Source organism: Varroa jacobsoni, unplaced genomic scaffold (genome assembly GCF_002532875.2).
Source record: "Varroa jacobsoni isolate VJ856 unplaced genomic scaffold, vjacob_1.0 scaffold_1087, whole genome shotgun sequence".
Classification (NCBI taxonomy): domain Eukaryota; kingdom Metazoa; phylum Arthropoda; class Arachnida; order Mesostigmata; family Varroidae; genus Varroa; species Varroa jacobsoni.
In genome coordinates, this window is record NW_019213989.1 from 101767 (window position 1) to 123664 (window position 21898).

The window sequence follows — 21898 nt, forward strand, 5'->3', positions numbered from 1 at the left end:
GTATTGGATAGTTTTTACTATAGAAGAAACGCGTCTAATATCTAATCCATACGAGTGAAGTTTACTTTTTTTAGCCACAACGATTTATCGTATTCTCCCATTTGACGCACCGCTTTTCCGTGTGGTGCTGCATAGTACACATGATAATTGCTTACTTTTCTACCTCTATTTTGTTTAGGGCACTTTTGCGTCACAGCATTCACATGCCTTCCTTTAAAATCTAATTAAGTTGTTTCTTAATTTTGTTTAAGTATTCATTACACGCCCGCTGCCTGTACTGTTTAATTTTATTTTATGATGGGTATTGCAATTTCATTCGATGTTTATATAAACAAGAATTGTCAACGATTATCATGAATATACTAAGGTACGTAAGATTAGAAGAGTAGTTTGATGTAACAAAAAATCCGAAAAAACTTTTACCTTCGCACAAGAGAACTTCTCTTTAAACGACTCTTTCATTAATGTCCTCATGCAAGTAACATAGGTAACTCTATGAAGCTACATGAATATTGCCTATTCACAGAATACCTAGGTATATGCAGGAATGTCCTAGTGGTTCCCAATAAAGACGTCTAGAAACTCTTGCATATGTCGGTGTGTACTTTCATGTGCGTTACAAAAATATTATCTGACCTGCAACAGTAGCTTTCTATTTAATCAGTTCCCCTGGAAGCTAAATCGTGTGTAGTACAAGCGCGATTTTTTGTAAAAAAATTATAGTTTCTACTTACGATTTTTGCACTTGCATTTCTTGATCAACTTTTCATCTTTGATGTCTTCATGGCAGTGTTTACAGTAAAACCACGCCCTGAAAGATTATAAATATAGATCCAAACATTATGGGCTCTTAATTACAGTCACCACAATTAAGTAAAGCTGTTTTTTTACTTTAGTGTATTTAGTAATTGGCTGTGTAGAAAATGCCTAAGTGACATTTTATGACCGAGTAACTGAAACTCGGTTCTCTAGATGTTTAACAATTACGGCCTAGACTATGTAATTACCCCGCAAAAAGCCATTGTGCTTAGTTTGCAGTTTACTCGTACAAGAAGATCAAAAGATGCTCAAGATAAATAGCAAGAAGACATAGCTGGCACTAACTCGTCTTACTAATACCGCAGACAATATTTCTTTCGCGTAACGTTACAACAGTTGAACAAAACTAATACGAGGCAATATTTTAAATCATCTTACGATGTTTGCCCAAGCAGAGTTTGAAAAACTCTTCTAGAAGTCTTAATGAGATAGGTTTTACACCTCAAGAAATGTCCGCGTTCGGTCAATACTTTCAAAGGATTGGCAGATGGCCTTTGAGAGGCAGTCGATATTTGGCCCAAATTGCCATTTTGTAACAACTCCCACTTATAGTAGGAAACCGCGTTCTACCCTAAGTAACTTTTTGCCCGAGTGTACAAAATCCATATGCGTATCATTATAGAGGACAAAACAGTAACGAATCTTTATAGTAAACCTATCTTCATCGGAAATTCCGGATACTTCAAAAGGAAGCGCGAAAGAGGAAGTAATGGCAAATAATTATATTCTACGGCTCATAAATGGTATATTGATTACAACTACTCTGTGAAAACATTGCTAAAAACATTATGTTTGTTAAATTATCTAAAACTGTATTCGAATCTCCTGAATAAGTTGGCCCTTTTCTCAATAATACATAAAATAGCGAACAGTGACGGTACCGTTTGACCTCGTCGGCTGACTGGGCGATGAAGAATCCTTGAGTATTCAAAGTGATTTTCACCTTTTTCTTGGGGTTAATAGCAATCTTGGACTCGGAAGAATCATCCGAATGCACCTCAATCGCCAACAGGAGCAGCTTAAGTTTGACGAAGCAAAGTCTGTAAAATGTGTCAGAAAATAATTTTAAAAATTTCACAATAGTACAATTCGAATAATCTTTTCTGTACATAGAGCATAACATCGATCTCCTGTAAAAGTCAGCCTTGTCTTAACTGCAAATTTATAAATATTATGCCGTGGTGTAACAAAGGTTTGAGTTTGATTTATCAATTTATTTATTCCAGCTTAACGAAAACATTTAGGTTTAGTATTGCAAAAGCAGTGTTCGACATGATCTTCATTGTCAGAACTACTGTTAACAATTTCGAGCATTGAAAAAGTGGTAAGCTGTCTACGCGAAGTTTGGAGACTAGCGTTACGTTAGGTTTAAGGGCAACTTTCACGTAAGTTCTTAAAATAATAATAATGCCATATATGATAAACCATATATGTGATCTGGCATTATTATGAACAAGAATAGCTTTGCCTTGTCTTTAGAGTCCTTTCAAATGGATACCTTCGTCCCAGTATACATGTTCTTGTTGACCATCTTACCCTTCTGAAGCATTTTACAGTGTTTGAAACCATTTAGACCCTCCAAATGTAAATTATTATATTATTATAATTATTATAATAAATTATTTTTTTTTTTCGGATGGAGATCTGACTTAGTCCTAGGATTAATTGTATCTTTCGCAGCCTCTTCTCGCCACTCGTAACAATTCCCAACAAAAATTTGACATTATGTGTGGATCGATGGACGAGAACTATTGAGAGAAGGGTGAATTTATGGAGCATCTGGGCTTTAGAATGGTGATGAAATTTTGTACATTCAAGACGGCTGCTGATAGTCGGATGATCACATAGCCCTGGTCAGTTAAGGAATTGTTTGCCATCTGAGATTCTCATGGTGACGCCTCCAATGACCGACTATGAGTGGAGTGCATCCTCTAGGTCCGAGATACCGTTTTTGAATTTATTTTCAAGCAAAATTCATTGCGTATGGGTTTAGAAAACGTACACTTTGTTGTTTACCAGAAACGCTCACCCTTGAAGTCTGAACTCGACGTACAATTCTATTCATCTTACGTGAACTACAAGGCGCTTACGGAAGAAAAAGCGCTTTTGAACGATGTATGAAAGTAAGGAACCGGTAAAGAGGTAAAGGGAAAAATAAACTTAAGAACTTTCTACGTAACATAATCTCTTAATTTAGAGATATAGTTTACCTTTTACGATTTTGATCATTAACTGATGCCGTTTGAATATTCTTATAGATATAAGCAAATAGTGTTTTTTTTTTTTGGCTTTACTTAGTAACTCAGTTTTATATATTTTTAAGTGCTAAGAATATGCTATCAAGTTAATAAGTACTATACATCCATTACTGTTGGGTCGCTAGTGATCTTGCTTTGGCAGTTGTTTTGTTTCGGACTAGACTCAGTTCGGAGGCTAACTCGACTCGAAGAGGAAGTGGGTGAACGTGGGTACGAGTTATAATAAAGCAATTGGTTAGATCGAGAATAAACATATTTAATAAAGCTTAAGAGTATGAATGCGCGTAGAAATAAAGTATCAGTGCTTCAGGCACCTGCGTACCCAAACCTACATCCGGTAGGAGTAAATTATAGGTGCATTGTTCGTGTCGCTAGGGGTATCGTACTCGATAATAATACTTACTCGGCCGCCTGTGGGAAAGTCATCCCGGTAAAGGAGGCGGCAAGACTCTCGGTATACATCTCCATGCCCGTGCCACACAGGTAATCGTTTTGCCATGCAGGCATATCGGGTGACGTCTTGTATGACCTATTGAATTAGTTTCGAATTATTAAGCATCTAAATACAATACTAACAGGACATAGATAATAATTATTATTATGTGTGCTAAATTAGGAGACAGAACATTCTAGATCACAATGGAGTTCTACAGGGAGCGATGATGTTAAAATGTTATTTGCGCCATGTAAAACAGCATATTTTCGGAGTAGAAATATTGCAAAGGTCACATACAATAGAATTTTGCTTGGGCCATTTTGGAAAATGCTCTGCCTACGTATTTCGGTGGCGCCGGGATGGTTCAAATAATAATAATCTAGATCTAGATTTGAAACGTATGTTAATTATATTCAAATCTATTTTGATATAATATAAATACGTTTTTATTAAAAGTAAATAGGTAATATAATATATTTAGAATACCTCATAGCGAATAAATTGGCCATCATTGTGGAGAAACCCGGGGCTAGGCACGATTGGGCAATAAAACCGAGTTTTAGTTCGGACACGCAGATCACGTCGTCTCCGCGTTTCCAGTTCCAGCTGGGGATGTTCAGCAGATACGCCTGAAACGGTCAAAGTATAGTCACAATAAATAAGTTATAATCATAAGCGAGCTTTTCCATGAAATTGATCTTTAACAAATTAAAACAACTCACATAGCACACAATCAATATCTTTGTGTTTCTATTCGACACACGTACTGACCTTATTATGGTACTGCATAAGTTGAATGATGACTCTAATATCATCGGAATAATTTTTGATCGAAATCACTCGCATGATGTTGGCGGCGTCTTCGGCGTCGGGGTCCTGGCAGTACTTGTTTGCCAGCACCAAACATGCATCTGCCTCGTGGACCTATAACACAAAAACATTAGACCAATACGACGGCACCAATAAATCAAACAGACCTCAGAAATAAAGAAATATGGATTTCATATATGCGGCTGTCAATTATTTACGATAGTTGCAAACTTCGTCTTCCTATACGTATCGTTCAAAGCGTAAAGTTCTCATCATCAAACAGGATTGAACTTTTTTTTTAGTGATTTACTATGTTAACAATGTTTTAGATGTCATCAACTTGCGTGTGCCCAGATAGATTAGAATCGCAGACTTTGGCCTTAGATCCTTGCAGTACGGCCTATTCTATCCTTTTAGGAAGGGTTCGTTGAAAACGTTATAGACGTTAAAATTATGACACCGCGATAACAGCCAAATAAAAATGGATACGTCAGGTTAAAGTTCACGTAGTAACAAATATTCGTATTTTTATAGAAATTTTTTTTTCTAAAAAAAAAACAAGTTGTTTTAAAATGTAAAAAGCAGCAGCATTTCGTGTTGTTCGCACTAGCTAAAGTGGACGTTTTTTTTTTTTTATCATAAACTATTTATAATTTCTGTGGTAAATATAGCTGTTATGTAATCCAAAAAATAGTAGGTAAAATAGATTTTCACAGATAATGTTTATTCTGTTGTTTTTACTCAGTTTTTTAATTATATTATATATGATGTAATAGACAAGGTTGGTTGGCTTTTTAAACTATGTTAAGTTGCATGGAGGAAAGCTGCAAATTGCTCTCCTTTTCTCTCTATGTGTATATACATTGTTATGGCCAACAATGTAAAGAACAAACAGCTGTTAGTTATCATTGAAAATCTAGAAGCCTTAACCGCTAGTTGACGTATTAGCAGAAACCGAGCAACGGCTTAAAGTTTGTAGGAGCGTTTAAGTCCGCACTAGATCAATAGAAACGAAGAAACTACAAAACCGAAGACCAGAGCGACAACGCGGAAGCCGCTAATTAGAGTCAGTCAGTTGGAAATTAGAGACATGCCACCCTCGAGGCAATCGTTGGTATCGGTAGCAGCGTCACGTCGTTACCCCTTTGATCGCTGGTGCCGAAGCGAAGGACGGAAAAGGGCGAAACCGTGAAAAAATAATGAAGCTTAAGCGACAAGGAGGACACGCGTGTGCCGTACTGGGAGTAAGAGGCCATAAACCTTACGAAGTCATCAGATTCAGATTATAGTGGTTCTAGAAAGTAAAAGCGTGAAGAACGTGCTATGCACGGAAGTGCAAAAACACCGAACCGTTAGGAGTACATGGTGACGGCCTTCGACTGCTAGCAAGATGGCCATTAAGGAGGTCTTGTAGTAAGGATGTAAGATTACTAGCACACTGAAGGGTGTACACTGCCATGAGGGCACGTGAATGCCGTGTAAACGCAGTATAGCTGGTTACGATGGCCATGTGTTGTTCCCAAGAATGTGAATGAGTTAACAACTGCTAGTTCGAAAGCGATTAGAATATATAAAAATCCTAGCCCTAAAAAGCGCAAAAAATGCCCAGAGTTAATCAAATTGATAAACTTAAAAAGAGCATTAAACATTTTACTTGGTTTATACTATAAAACTCAATTTCCCAATGTGTTTCGCCGCAGGTGTTTGACTTTGTGAAATTATTCATACATTTAGTCCCTCTACTAGTGTGAATTTACCGCATTGAGGGGTATTTGTGTTAAACCCCTCTAGTGTTCTATTAATGGTTCGTTTTTATGGAAGTGAAAGAGAAAAATTCTTCGCAATAGCCGGATAATGGTGCCTCTTAATTCATAAATCTCAATCTATTGTTCTCGAATAACCTTTTCCATCTGCAAATTTATTTTTGCTTCATCCTTATCGTACAAATGTATTCTGTGAAATCCCACAGAATATAATTCATGTTATACGCAAAACTCACCTTCACCCGCTGTAAGTCAATGGGGTTCATGACGCTTCCTTGGAAAAATTCGACAGTCGTAAAATGCCTTTTGATGAGGCCTTCGAGTTCTAGGTCGGGGGGTTTTCTACAACGTAAAGTAAAAAAGGCAAATGTTATCAATCTACAATTAAACCAGTTGTATCATGCTGACCTAGTAGATTTTTACTTTAAATGAAAATTTAGCTAAAAAAATACGGACTTCTATTTTATAGCTTGAGAATACTAACGTATGGTACATCACCTGCGATTAACTTTTTTAATTGTCTTACAAAAAAGAGCATTCCTTTTGCCCGCACTCTATTCAGTATTTTATATTGATGAAACAGTTTGATAAGTCCTGTGCGAAGCCATCGTTCAAGGCTTCTCTGAAAAATGCTTCAGCGACGGCATAGCATTGAAGTACTATTGTGAGTTGCCCTATTTGCTGTTGAAAAACTCTAGGCAAATGTTCTCAAAATAGCATGCCTTTGAGGAAATATAAATTGGCGTGTGTATTATGTCAGTCACTTTTTAATATGTTTCTATTAAAGTGTTTATACGAACACTGCGTAGATGATGAAAGTTTTTTACTTCTTCTAAAAAACAAGATCTAAATATTGAGCATTTTACTTCAACGGATGCCCTCTTAAAGCCTTCGAAAACTGTCGAAACATAATGTGGCCGTTTGCCACCTTGGAACGTCGGGTTCAATCTTGCGCATCGCCAAAGGTGGATAGTCTGTGGGACTGGGTTGATGCACCAAGTAACTAACCTATTTGAAATGGGTCTGGCTGATGTCAGGGTTTCGTCTTTTATAAAGCTCAGAATATGCAAAAGGGTAAGCGAAATAACAAATACAAATCCTGTATGCGCAAGGCTACCAAACAGTGAAGTCAGATATCAGAAATCATTACTCTGGCCAGTTTATACTTTAGCATGTCACACCAGTGAGGCCGATAAGACTCGAGACAACCAGATGGTCACTGTTAAACTACCTCTTTTGGAGCAAGCGAAATTTATAGGTGAAAAAGAGTTAGTGAATGAGTAAAAGCCAAAGTCCATCATATCGATACTCGAATTGAAAGACGGTGGCTTTTTCTGGTACATGTCATCCCGAGGGTAGATATTGCATCATTTCTGAATTGATTCAACGCTGCCTGAGCACTGTTTTTTTTTCAAAAGTTCACACTCCTTTAGTGTGTTCCTAAAGGCTTTACGGTAGGGTTAGTTGAGGCCATTTGATACAGTTGTCGTCAGGATTGTGTCGATCCCTTGATTAGAAACGTTATCTTTTTAAAACCGTTGCAGTTGAACTCTTCCTAGTACATTAAATCAGCTTTATTTCACCCATGTTGAATATGTTCTGGAAACGAGCGCCGAATAATTTGTACATATACTAGACAGCACATGCAGAGCCGTAAATGGGTATGTAAATTTGTATAGCTAGGTATCTCACTGTTAATATAGCTAGCAATATCGCTTGTATTATTTTCGAATTTATTATAATTTTGCTGTCCATCAATTATTTGACGTTTCAAAGCAATTCTAACAATACAAAACCTGAAAATGTTTATATCAAATATGCTGAGAAGAGGTAAATACGGTGTCATAAATTTCTACACAACCGTTTGTTAACATTGGCCTACAAGCCTTTATACGAATTAATGCACGCATACTTTTCCGTTCGGTAGAGCCACACCCAAAATGTAAGTGTTCTAACCTAATAGAGATATACATAAAGATCATTCAAATGCAAACACTATGCCAGTTTACGTATGCGGTGCTTCTTTCTATAGGACAAACAACCGGCATGGAGCTTCTAAGGCGTCTTCTTCCGGCACATATTTTAAATATTACGCTAACCGTGCGATTTGTATCTGGCTTACGATCAGTCAATCTAGATAATACTTTACAGGTGTACCTGCTTTCAAAATAAGTGCAACATGACGTATATATTTGTTCTGTTTTTTTGTTTGACGGTAGTCTACGGGAAGTTGCCATAGATCACAACACCAAACCCGCAATACGTTTTTAGAAAATGATTCCTTAATTTTACTCGTCAGTTGGGTACCTAGTGCAAATCGCGTTTACGGAGCCATGTCAGTAATGCCAACAGTAAGCCCACTTGATACTATCAAAAGGAGTGATAGGAAGAAGCATCACAATGGCGTTATTTTTAAAGTACCGTTGTCGATCTGCCGCAGAACTTGGCTTACACGCGACTTTACTTGCATGCTAAAGCGCTATCTCGATGCCATTTGATTAACTCTGAATGTCTCACAGAGAAGTAGCCAATTCTTAAGGTATACGATAATGCATGTCTAACTAAAAATATGCAATTGCATCTTTTTCGTTTGGGAGCAATAAATACTTCTCTAAATTTTCATGTTTCGCAGAGTAGATCTCCCGCTCTGGAAACCCAGCTTTAAAAATAATGTTTATGATTCAATATCTCGGTCGCCTAATAATAGAAGTAAGAAGTGCCTGAAGTTTTAAAACAATTCTAAAAGGTAGCGTAGACTACCCTGAAGACACAATATCTTGACTATAACAAGTCATAAAATTACAAAGACAAACCAGGTTACTAAGTGACTTATTGATTAAGCATAGATTTTTGAACACTGGTAATATCACAGTTATAACTCACCGATGCAAAAAGACGACTTCGACGTCAACGTCTTCCCTGTCTTCATGTAGAAAATCTTTTAGAAAATGTGATACCGACTCGTATGTGATATGCCCACAAACTACGATGTGTCTGTTGATCGACAAAAGAAGATTATTGATACAAAATAGATTAACACGAATGAAATGAAACAGCATAGATAAGACGGTATATTTCAGAGAATAAATTATATAACCCATATATTGAGTCATAAGTTATGCATATCAACACGAAATAGAAGTTATAGTTATTTATGTTGTCGCAGAGTAGAGTGACGACATGATCGTTCCGTCGAAAAATGTACGTGTTGAGTTGCATAAATCGACGATTTCCAATATAGAAGAGCCAGTAGTTGCCGTCGAAGATGAATCACCGCAGCAGAAATATAAAATTAAGCACGTTACAAGCCGATTACTTGTACAGTATCGATGCCAAAATGCTCAACTTTGAAAATTAATGAGAAACTATTAATTAAGAGAGTACCGTATTGTCCTCATGGCAACAATAGCTGATGTCGATATTGCTGTGTTGAAGTTGAAGCAAACAAATTTTTGCTCAAAGAACTGACCTGTTATGAGGACCGATACCAGATCGATCGACCTTGTTCAGCTATCGAACAGCAAAACCAATTTGGGGTGTAGTAAAGTTTTTTTCCAGCTAACTCTTGGCCTTGAGCGCCTCATAACTTCCGGCATTGAAGATGTCTAGACACCGCTACAGAGGCTACGAGGTGAATTAAATTAGCCGGATTTTTATATGCATATCTATTTAAATAAGGAATGTTACCTTCAAGAAGGTTGCCTCAATAAGTAACGTTTGAGCTATTATAATAACATCTAACCCGGCACGAAGGTTGTAAAGATTCTAGAAATGTTTCAATGAAACGACAGCAATATCGACATTTGCTAATAGCTGACATAAGCGTAGCCAAAGAAAAAATAATTGCAATAAAATAACACGTCAGCATTTTTTAATTTTATTATCGTTACGAACGAGTAAATGTGAAGACACCACGCAAATGAAGTCTGCTCTTAGATGAGCTACTACAAGTCTCAAGTTGCATTAGGTCTCTCTTACAAAATTAATTAATTTACAGATGATATATCCATATTCCTTTCAATACTTTTAGCCAATCTAGCAGAAAAACGTAAACACGGAAACACTGTACTTTCACTGAGTCTCGTTTGCAGATTGTCATCAATAAGAATAATGATGAGATGCGTTAGCAGCTGCAAGGATACTGACAAAGCCTAGAGAAACCACATTCGTTTCAAATTCTCATAGAGTATGTCTAATAAACAAAAAAAAAAATGCCCTGTATATATTTCCTAATTCTCAGACACGACTCCAAGATACGTGCGTTAGGCCAAAGCTTTAGTTTTTCTTTTACTTAGTTTGTATTTTCGTTCAGACCATGGCTCAGACAAATAAAATTCGGAAATTCAACCTCCACAAACAGACCGAGAGATTTAAGCTGACGGTGAATTGGCTAGTGAGGAGTAGAATGTGGTAGGATCTAGAGTAAAGGCGCAATCATCCTCAGGTATTAGTAGACGTATAGGGGGTTTGAAAAGCAACGAAATTCTATCACTAGATAATTATACAAAATAAAAAAAGTAGAAATAAACGGTATGAATTATTCTTTATATTCTGATTGGTTTATTATACTTTTACTCAAGAGCTCGGCGGATTAGTGATTAGTTGTTATAGTAGGTTCATTCATTAGAGAGCATGAAGAACAACATGCATCATGTCAATGCATCGTTCGTATTTTAGATTTGCTGCTAGCATTTATGTATTGCGACTGTTGCTAAACTGTTTGTAACTTGGATAGTGCTGGTCTTTTTTTTTTTTTTTTAAAGTATTTGTGTTTAGAAAAGCAAGTACAACTGGATACTGTGAAATTAAAACAGCATCAACCAATGACAAGCAGTGCTATGCCCGCAAGCATTTCTTCACAAGCGGGTGTCTCTAAACTACGTTGGATTAACATTATGCTCCAAATCACACAACTAATTTTGTCTTGCTCAGGCAAGCAAGGATATTTGGAACATGTTATATTTTTTCCTATTGGCCAGAGGCAGCATTGTATGACATGACAATGTGTCAAAGTGTTGCTCCGGCAATTCGATTGATAACAAATATAGTTTTCTTTATTATGCTTCTTTATATTATCGGGCAAGAAACGTGTGTAGTATATGTAACAACTAGACCACATTTGGCTTGAAGTGAATAGATCAACATGTTGCAATTTATAGCGTTATAAACGTTTCGATATAGAGCCACATTCAGAGGACATTACTAGAGGTATATTGATACAGTTCATGCATTGTCGCGGAAGCGTGCTATACGCTTGAACCGCAATTAAAAAAAAATTGGCAAAACATTACTTTTTTCCAAAGTGTTTTACTAGTCTAAAACATTTTTCTAGCCAATGTAAGGCGTTCCCAGTTGTGCTCTATGTCGAAGTAATTAGGGGAATCTGGAAGAGCATTTTATAATATCACAATCTTTAATGAAAGAAATTCTTCCAAAAATCAGTGCAGAGAATCACATAAAATGCAAAACAATTTTTTTCGATAGTCCTTTCAGAGTGGCGGCTGCCATAAGGCAATGTGTTTTTATCGGAATTTGGTCGTTTCAATAACTCGCACTATTCTGATATAATAGTAATTTCAGTAATTGTACAAATACAACAGTTAGTCAGCGCTCCATGTCTTTGCATGTCCAGATGAATCAACTCTGTTTCGGTGGTAAAATTAACAGCAGCAATAAACGAGCAGCAATACTCCTTGAGAAGCCATATTACTGACGTTAAAGCCATCGGTTTTATTGTTTAATAGAACATAAAAGTTGTTTTAGATTAAATTAGTGGTGCGTGGACGCTAACGTCCTCAGTAACCTGGACATCGTATGCGCGCACGGACTGCGAGCCGTTCGCCTCGAGCATTCCGAATAATCTTTGAGTAAACTTCCAAAGACAACGCTTGTTTATTAATATACAGGTATCAAGAAAACAATTCATTGATAAGAGTTTTCTTTGCATAGTTCTAATGTGTTTAGCGTAAATAGAGGATAAGCCACCATTAGTTTCTATATTAGCCAATGGCGCCCCTAAGCCTTTATGGCACAAAACCAACTCCGCTGTTTTGGCGGACGACAACTATCAATGGCCTTTTTCGCATGACTGTTTCAGCAGGGATGAATAAACCACAATTAAAGCGAAACTTCATTTTTGTGACCTGATAGCCGTTTTGATTTATTTGATTTCTCTGACTGAGAAGATCTTGTATCTAGGGGAATATTTAGCGTGTGATTGATTAGTATTACCTGAACTGGCGTAGTGTATTACCTATGATATTGTTTTGTAAAGTAAATGAAATAGTTTATCAGCACACTATATTTACAGGAACCTGGTTGATCTAAACGGGTCAGTGTTCCCTGCCTTGCGCAATAACGATGACATCGCTTGTACATAATTGTATTTTAAAGTCTGTTAGGGAGCTTGAGTGATAGCTTAGTTTCTGGTTCAGTTTAGGACGATTTTAAACTATTATTAAGTGTTTTTCATATATATATATATACTAAGTACGTGACGTTCTAAAACACTACCTGTTTCAGCATTTTATACAGTTTTCTAGTGGGTGACTGTATTATTATTAATCACATATCTGAACTGATCGCGCGGCAATTCCTATGCCTTTTTATTTCGATGAAACTGCAGTTATATAGACCTATCATACAGTATCATATCGAACTTGTAGAGTGCAAAGTAGAGAACGTTGAATGTTCTTTTTCAAATACAAGCGATATAATACTGTGTTTCGGCGCAGCGAGTCAGTCTTTCTTACTTGAAGAACGTTCGTGTATTAGTGTGTGTCAGCAAGTGTGTGTATTGGATATGAATTTAGTTAGAGTGGTTCAAAACAAGGACTTTATGAGCGAATGACATAAAAGTGTTAAATATGCACAGAGGAACCAGCAGGAAGGGTTTAACTGGAGGGTTCGAAAACTAGCCCGATTAGCCCATTGAAATACTGGTCACTTCTACGTTGAGTGAGGCCGTAACATACGTTCTGTTAAATGTCTATGATGCTCTTTTAATTAACTGTTTAACATTTTCAGTAAGTCACCTTTAGCTGTTTACGGATTTGTATTTCGCTAAGAACTAAGACGCTTAAATTAAATATGTTTGGCTAAAACATTCTGAAAAACATGGTATAAAACTTTGTGAACGCATGATCTGAACGGATCATTATGTTTAGGAGTCGCTTATAATTTTTGAAAGGAGCCTATGGCAAGGAAGACCAGGTTGTACCTTTGTCGTTGTTTCTTTCTAGACTGATAGCTTTTCTCGCCATTTTTATACCTAACTCTAATATTATGACATTAACGCCTGATAACTTTAGATGACTATTTAGACGTCCGCGGGGTCTATGGTGAGATATACAGCGTTGATAAGTGAAACCTTGAATAATGGTTTTATAGCTTAATCATTTGGGAGCAATTAGGGCTTTTATGTGCAAATCATCTCAAGTGAAGATATCTATAAAAAAGATGACATTTGGCGAGAAAAGTTTCTGTGATTTCTCCCTTAACATTTTAGGCCTAAACAAATTGATTAATTTACCTATTACCCCATTAATTGCAATACTTCTCATAGTAGAAACGAAACGTAAATATACTGATAATTGCTTCGTCGCCTATGATTAATAATAATATTACTATTATTATTATTATTATTACTATTGAGAATTTCCTTGTGGCTTCCTACCTCCGTCCTCTCTCAGACTTGAATGTTCCCCCGTATTTGGGTCTCGACCCGATGAGGTCGATGATCTCTGGAATGCACCCCGCAAACACGGCCTAAAATGCACACATAGAAGATAAAAGAAGATACGTACAGAAAACGGAACAACGTTTGTCTGGCAGTGATTAGTTTTCTTCACTTGATTCAAAGCGTGTTTAGGAAAGCCGACCATGTGGCGATACTCACTGGAGCAGCGAAACTATATAGCACCGAGGGCAAATTAGCAGACGAAAAACACGCTTTAGCTTACTTCAACTAGCTTATTTCAACAATTACACTTCTTAGCTATGCACTTCAATTTTCCGTGAGTACCGATGCATTGGACTAGGGTCTCTATGTGAGCGCAAACGTGTTCCCATTATATAAAATAAACTGTAACGCGTTAATAATACACCATCAAGAAAATGTTATTTTTTGCTATCATTTTATTTTTTATGCATAAAATATAGCCACATATGTACAATTTCACTATATCGTAGCTACTTTCAAGCAGATTTATTCAAAAAAGAAAAAAAAACATGTCTATCATAATAATTTACGTATCAAACAAATAAGCACGATACTGCTAATCCATTCAAACTATCCGTATGTAGTCCTTATAAAATACCTAATACAAACACTCGAATTGAGTAATGTACTGATTTGAAGTGAATGAAACGCAGGACCCCTGACAGTTGCAATAAACGTAAGTTTCCGTCGATATAGAGTATAGCTTTGCGGACTGAACATTTAATATTTATGTTTTGAGCTACTACGTCCAATATCGCCATGTTCAGACTGCTGGTCATTAACATGCCTGCGTTTGGTTCCGAACCAGAAACGTCCCACGCGTTCCTAAGTTAAGCTGGCAACCAAATCACCACTGCACCATTACGGAAAGATGTGGTAACTAGTAATAGAAAATAGTACTATTTCCTCGAACGTTTATACCATATGACATAAAATATATAAAGCTATGCAATAATATAGTCGTATATTCTATGGTAGGCACACCTGCCACAAATATCTAGGACACGTTTTGTTTTTCATTAATATACGCCTAAAACCAGCTTTTTTCTCGCATCGTTATAAATGTGCAAATCTAGTATCTCGGGCTGACTTGTAAAAATCGTACCAATCGCTAAATAATATGAAAATATGTATCGACTTGAATCTCTACTTGAAAGCATCATACATGTTTGTGCGCGTGTGCACGCTGATGCTGTTATCAGCTCGTACGTACGACGCCTCTAATAGAAGCGTTCTGCCATTTTATTCCCGTAAAAGACACTGATCATATCATTTTCCGTCGACACCACAACTAATGAGCCAGCCAATTATAGAAGGATTCATAATTAATCAATGCACGCAGGACGCATCGAACACCGCCACGATATTAAGAGTCAGGCTACCAGGCGATTAAGTGCGCAATGCATCCATCATTTATGAAAGCTATCAAACGTCGTTTTTTATACAATTCCACCTTCCATCTGTCGCTCAAAACAGTCAGGATGTTTTGTGTAATGCGATGAATCTGCTGTGATAAACAGTGAACCAATGCTACTCTGTGACATCTTGCAACTCTGATCATTTCGAAAAGCAACTAATACTAGTGATGTGGAAATTCGAAAAAAAAAAAAAATATGAAAAAAGTTGGAGCACAAAACATTTGAGTTTCATTTGAACCTATATAAAAGCCGAAACGCGTGCGGAAGATCACGCAACTTTAAGTGAATGGCGCAACTTCACCGCTAACATGCTGAATCGATTCTCCCTAGCAGGGGTTACATCTGTGGCCCACAGATAGGATTTCCCAATTGGTATTGCTCAATACAAAAAAAAAAATACTGGGACAAAGGTTGTGCTGAAGAATCTGAGTTAGCACGATAACCGATTAACGAATTGTCTGTATCTACTCCCGATATGAATATTTTTAGTGAAATATTGACACTCACTAAAGACGCGTATCATAAGCTGGCCCATTTGCGTGTCTGGAGATGTTCCATAGTAAATCATATGATGATATTCAATTTATGAGTCTCCAGCACCGAATTTGTCACTCCAAGCGACCGAAGCATTACGTATCTGTGAAACTTGTGTCGTCGTAATCTAGAGCCCATATCTTTGCAATATCTCGAGTGATTTTAGCAAATTACCTTGGAAGGCTCATTTCAAACATCATCAATTCAGTAAAAATGTATTTTATTCTACCTTACACTGGTCGTTAGATTTATAAATGCTCAGCCGTAATCTGTAGTATCTCAATAAAAGCCAACAGCGTAGGCAAGCAGCAAATCAGGAGAAGCTGCAAGGCATGAAGTAATTCAAAATAAAAAGATCCTTAAACGTGAATTTCTCACGTACACACAACATATAATAGCAAAGAAAGCGCAAATCATCATCCCAAAAATTCGCTAAGTTTTGAATTATAGCATATACAATATGTGCTTTTTGAAAGCTCTTACGTATCGCTTTTAAGTGGTTATTATACTTTGATGTTTTTTTTTAATATTTAACTGCTTTCATCTGTACATTGTTTTTAGTATCTCACTTTAGACCGCACGCAGCTGTGTAAAATGTCAAAAAAAGCTTTAAGCTGCCCATGCGGACTAATAATATATTATGCCAATACCATTGTATAATATGTTAATGACTTAAGGCTAGATGAATGACCGAATAACTTTGAAATATGGATCCTTCAGATGTAAATAAAATTCTCGAATTTTTTTTTTTCTGTTTAGCGCAGAAAAGTTTTGGTGGTCGTTTTTACATTTTGAAATTATGAAGCTTACATGGAGCCAAGAAGCAGGGCATCATTTAAACAACTTAATTGACAGACCCGACCAAAAAAAATGAAAGATTATACTTCCGCTTCTAAGAATTATTTTGTGCCCTTAGTTTTTCTTATGTGGTAAACATGAAGGTGCCATACAACGATCCGATTTGCACTGTATGTACTTGGATTTAAATATGAAACATATATTATTTAGGTATTGCTTTTGTGCCTTAGAGCAAATTCTCTCTAATTATTATCAAATAATTAGAAATTCCATAATTAAAATGACAATCCTTCCTGAATTGTTTAACATACTGGCTAAATGTTAATACATTTCTGTCGTTATTGTGGCTCTAATTGTTATCCTAACGTAGTTGCGTTGTTCGACTTCGGCTAAATTAAGCTTGGAAACCCTGCTTTTTCAAGACGCGTTTCTCTAACGCTGTGCAAAAAGCAATGGTTTAAAAAAGTCGTTTGGGTGCGCCCGTGTGCGTCCCGCAACTGCTGTGCTTAGAGACTTCAGGGCTATATATTTACGTATATCTATGACGAATTTTGTGAGAATAAACAAAAATGGTAGGCAAAAAAATATAACACCTTGCATGTTTTTTGAAATTTCAAAATTTAGGATGTTTGACATTTGTACAGATTCCAAATTTTATTATAAAGCTATCGCGAGTTCAACATAAATTCTCATATTGTGATTGTTAGAGATTTGAATTATGTACTTTTATAAAAAGTAATTCTCTGATTTCAAAGTACTTCTTATAAAAATATATAACTTAAAACATAGAAAATTGCTAAACATTCTATACATAGCGTTGTTATCGACACCCTTTGGCGAAACTACCTAATGGTCGAAGTAAAGGTTTTACGACAGGTACGTTTCAAGACAATTATGACCACAAATATTAAAATCCAAATGATTTACAGAGGAGCGTAAAACATATTAAAAACAACATTCAATTGTTCGTTTCTGACCCCTCTTATTTCGCTATATCGAGTAAGTAATTTGTGAAGTATAACATTTTGTTTTGTAAGCAGTCCCCTTTAATTCTACCTTCTTTGCGCCTTTATTAGATGGAGGTGTGCATTTCATTACGAGCTACGTGCATTCTCAGCGACAATACACGGCCTTTTCGACCGCAAATGCACATTCAAGCCTTGCTAGCCACAATCCGCGTTTCAATAAAGGAAAAATAATTGTTGCCAGATAAGTACTTTATTTTTGCGCTATTGGGCAAGATGCTGCTACTATTGGCTAGAATAGATAACAATGTCGTCATTAACAAAATATAGTAGTTATCGTTGCTATATGTTTGCCTCTCTAAGTTCATTCTTGGAAATGTATGATGCTACAAGTCAAGACGACAACTCAGCGGGTTGCACGAGTTCTGCGTGAAAAACTTGCACAAACTTCAACTAATTCGAACGGTAACAGCAGTAAGAGCGAGGTGTTAAGCGTTGTACTTTAGTACAACAAATAAAGTCGACTCGTACCTTTGGTGAACGGTGTATAATACCTATCGATTTCTCAGAGGTGCGATGTGGAATAATCAACTCAAACTACTATAAATGGATACCATGGTCGAGCTATGGCTACCGAGGCGAGAACGTCCGTACGCAGATTGCCTTTTTTGACGCAAATAATTACCAAGAGCACGAGTTAGTGAAACATCAATAGTCAGATGGGTATATTCAATAACCAGAATAGCTGACTCGCTTTTTAAGCATAAAGGTTAGCGTAGCATGCGCAGTTGGTACATTGGCCAGTATGATGCACTTGACTCTTCATTCTGTTGCAACACTTTCAAAATAGTCAAGACAGCCCCGACTTCAGGTCTTCTATTTTTTTTAGTTTTTTATAGTTTTTTTATGAGTACACACCTAGAGCTTCTATGAACTTGGCTGCCGTGACTCGATTTGAGATGCAAACCTTACTCAGTCCATAAAACCACGCTTATTAGCATGTCCCTCAATGCGCTGATAGTCAATGAATTGCTCGAATGCTATTATAAAAATAGAAAAGTTTTTTAGTAATATTCTAATAGCTATGGTCTTGCATTGCGTTTGCGGGGTATGCTTTTTTGTTTGAAGTTTCAAGTTATCTTTTGTCCTCTTTTGCAGTACCTTTTGCCCTTCTTTCGAAGGAATTCACCGGCGTATTTGTTCCGGCTTGCCAGGAGTTCGATTATCTCGGGGATGCAGCTGGCGAACACGGCCTAAAAGTGCGTTTGCCAAGAAGCAAAATCAATGTTTATATCCAAGCGCGCTTTTCACGGTTGCATATTTCGCTGTGTTCAGTCAGTTAAAAGTTTCCTACCTCAGACTGGGCATAACACATTCTTTCAACAACAAATCCAAACTCCTAGGTGCATTGCTGCATGGTTCCTAGATTTAATGTTGTAAAATAGCGTATACTCTACCTTACGTTACTATCGAAAGGTAACCTGACTTATGACACACTGCATGAAACTGTAACGTCGAGTCACACTACCATTGAGTTCATAGTATTTTGTTTTATATACTGAGGTGGCTAGCCACGAAATTAGCAGCTTTCAAAACTATTCGTGCATGTGCCTCTTCAATGGACTTGACCCTATTATTACGAAAAACCTCCTATCTGGGGTAGGGAGAGTCCTCCATAGAAATCTACTATAATTTTTCAAACGAAGATAATTTCGGCCATTAGAACTTGAAATAATAAATTATATTACGAAACTGAAACGGAATGTCAAATGTTAACACTGCTGACAGAACTTTAATAAATTTTGAATACGCTTTGTAAACGACTGTATCATAATTGACTCGTATATATTAACACATTCAATTAATATTCACCGAGCTCGAAGTGAAAATAAATTAACTGATTTATTATAAAATTGTATGGATAAATTTATAAGTCCAGAATAGTAATTTGCAGCTTAGAAAAAAATCCGATTTCCTGACTTATTAAATCCCTAAAGAAGGAATTACTATCCTAAAGTGAACCGTTTCCTTATCACTGCTACATAGAGTTGTACGCTGTTTACCTAGGAAGCCGGCATATATAGATTTCAGCAAAGCCTTTAAGTACGTGTACGCTTCCTTCGAATAGACGTATTCCTATGTTTACATGGCTTGGAGGCTTTAGCTAATAATTTTAGCCTTTTGTGTGATCCCGGTTAAAGTTAAAGAATCTACATCTAGAAAGTGTTGACCAGCAGGTTTTGAAAAAGAATTTGCAAGGTTATAATTTGTAGAAATTGGCCCAAAACTTAGTTATCACTTAAAAACTTTAATATAACTACAATAGTAAATTACAAGCTCCGTGTTGGCCAGACGATACGCTTGTACACCTTCAAGACAGCTCTTAAATTGAGCTTAAGTGTATCACTACAGATCACAATCGAAGTTAGATAATAATAATAATTTTCCGTATATGCGTTTCTTTCCATGTATCCATTTTTAACGGAATGGTGCATAAGTGCGAATTTGGAAAGAGAAGCAACTTGAGTTCGGCTTGTTTATCAGAACAGCCAGAAGCACCTTAATGAAGTCTGAGAATAATGATAAGATATTTCCTGATTGTTGTCTTAGAAGCTGATGTTAAGTATTACACTTTGCGGTAGGCGGTATGCTGACTTATGAGCATCCATTTCAAAACTGTGCAGGGTTGGTATTTACGGTATGCCCATTACGCGCAATTTGTACCCCTGCGCCATTTGCTAATGATCCGGGTCGTTAGATTTTAAACGAATCATTAGAGACAACGACTTTTTTGTCCTCAGAGAGGACATCAAAGGGCTGATATTAAGAGTTTGTAACTCGTTAATCCATAATGTAGATCTGTACGCCTGGTATAGGTATTATTTACTCGTCACGATTGATACCAGCCTTTTTTTTTATCATTACTATCATGACTCTAGTTACGTTTATTATCATCAGCTGCATCTTCTCTATTAATATATTTTGTATCATAATATATTTCTTTGTCGCTGTACACTTACGATTTAGTATAATGCATTAGGCAATGCAATTATAAATGGCTACGCCTCCGAAGGAGCATCACTTTTGGTTCACTCTCTCTGCTGTCAGTAGGCCTAATGCTCCAAAAGTTGTCCATAAATTTGAACGCCGCAAAACCGTCTTATTTTCACTAGCTTACCTCTGTATCTCCGTTATCTATATTACACGAACAGGAACATGTCTTTGATACCCAAGAATGTTTTCCGCGCATTGTATCTCATGCGTATAAATAAACTGTATTCCAAATGTTCTATTTCTGTACCGTTTAATTGGTTATTTTAAACTTACTACATCTGCAAAGAACTTTGATGCGTACCAATTTTAGCTAATTCTTCCGTGTATGTCATCTCTGTTCATAGCTTTATTGCTGAATACATGTTGGTGATCTGCTTTTATTTTCTGCATAGTAAATTTGGCATATTTTAGCAATGCTCCTAAAAAGGATCACACGTGTGTTCTATTCACACAGGAAGGTTAAATTGAATATAAAAAAAGGCAGTTTCTCCACACAGGTTTAACATCTGCTAACAAAAAATTATAACTATAGAGTCTACGCATGACAAAATATATCTAAATATTACACCATTTCCATTTAGTTACTTCGTAAATAAAAAGAATTCTCGTATGTTTGTCTCGATAAAACTTTTTTTGTGATGTTAGAACATTCAGAATAGGCATGTTTAAGTTGTCCCTTTACTCAATAGCTACATTATCTTGCATGTTCACGCCTCAGGTAATTTTTATTCGTCTGATAAAAACGATACGCGTGAGTTCAGGTTCTGACTACTAATCATTTTAACATCGAGGCTTTTCCCTTTTTCATTCATTACTCAAGATACAACATTTTATATTGCATTTTGATCGTGGCCCTTTGCACTCTGCAAATATTTTTATTACGTCATACGGCATTCCTGCCTCTATGTTTCGGGTTTTACGTACGGTGTCGCTGTTAGGGATTCTATCAGCAAATTTAAAACCTAGAATGTGTCTCTAAGATTAGCGGGCAAATACGTTACTCACTAAATTATCACAGTTACACGGCGTTCCTGCCTACAAGCATTTAAATTCGCCAAACTTATTGCATGCTATACTTCTAATATTATATTATCTATTTATATGTATACTGGCTAGACCTTATCTATTAAAGCAGCCGTATTTTGATCATATTGCGTTTGTCGATTTTCGGTCTTGTTACTACGTTATATAATTGTTTCTGCTATTTTACGTTTACCTTCGTTCAGTGGCGTTTTTTCTACTCTTTTCAAAACTATCTTGCCGCCTAAATGACTTGGTTTTCAGAGTTTTTCTTTTCTTTTTTTTTTTTTTTTTTTTTTTTTT

The 21898-nt window shown here is 36.5% G+C and overlaps 1 protein-coding gene and 1 long non-coding RNA gene across 14 annotated transcripts in view; one reads left to right on the top strand and one right to left on the bottom strand.

The window, feature by feature from the left end:
* LOC147752679 (uncharacterized) overlaps positions 1-19341 on the top strand; it is a 72063-nt gene extending 52722 nt beyond the window's left edge. For 9 of the 12 annotated variants that reach the window (XR_015313468.1, XR_015313469.1, XR_015313465.1 and 6 more), the window contains one exon: positions 18680-19341. This is a non-coding gene — a long non-coding RNA (uncharacterized LOC147752679). Of the gene's footprint in view, positions 1-2499; positions 3028-10177; positions 10634-18679 lie in introns of those variants that run through there. The other 3 variants (XR_015313466.1, XR_015313464.1, XR_015313463.1) reach the window with 2 other exon arrangements.
* slo (calcium-activated potassium channel slo) overlaps positions 1-21898 on the bottom strand; it is a gene marked incomplete at its 5' end in the record, with an annotated part of 76630 nt that overhangs the window by 43747 nt on the left and 10985 nt on the right. For both annotated transcript variants that reach the window (XM_086970929.1, XM_086970928.1), the window contains 8 exon segments: positions 735-811; positions 1701-1859; positions 3481-3606; positions 4000-4142; positions 4285-4437; positions 6323-6428; positions 8970-9080; positions 13762-13853. In XM_086970929.1, coding sequence (XP_086827055.1) covers positions 735-811; positions 1701-1859; positions 3481-3606; positions 4000-4142; positions 4285-4437; positions 6323-6428; positions 8970-9080; positions 13762-13853 — 967 coding nt within the window.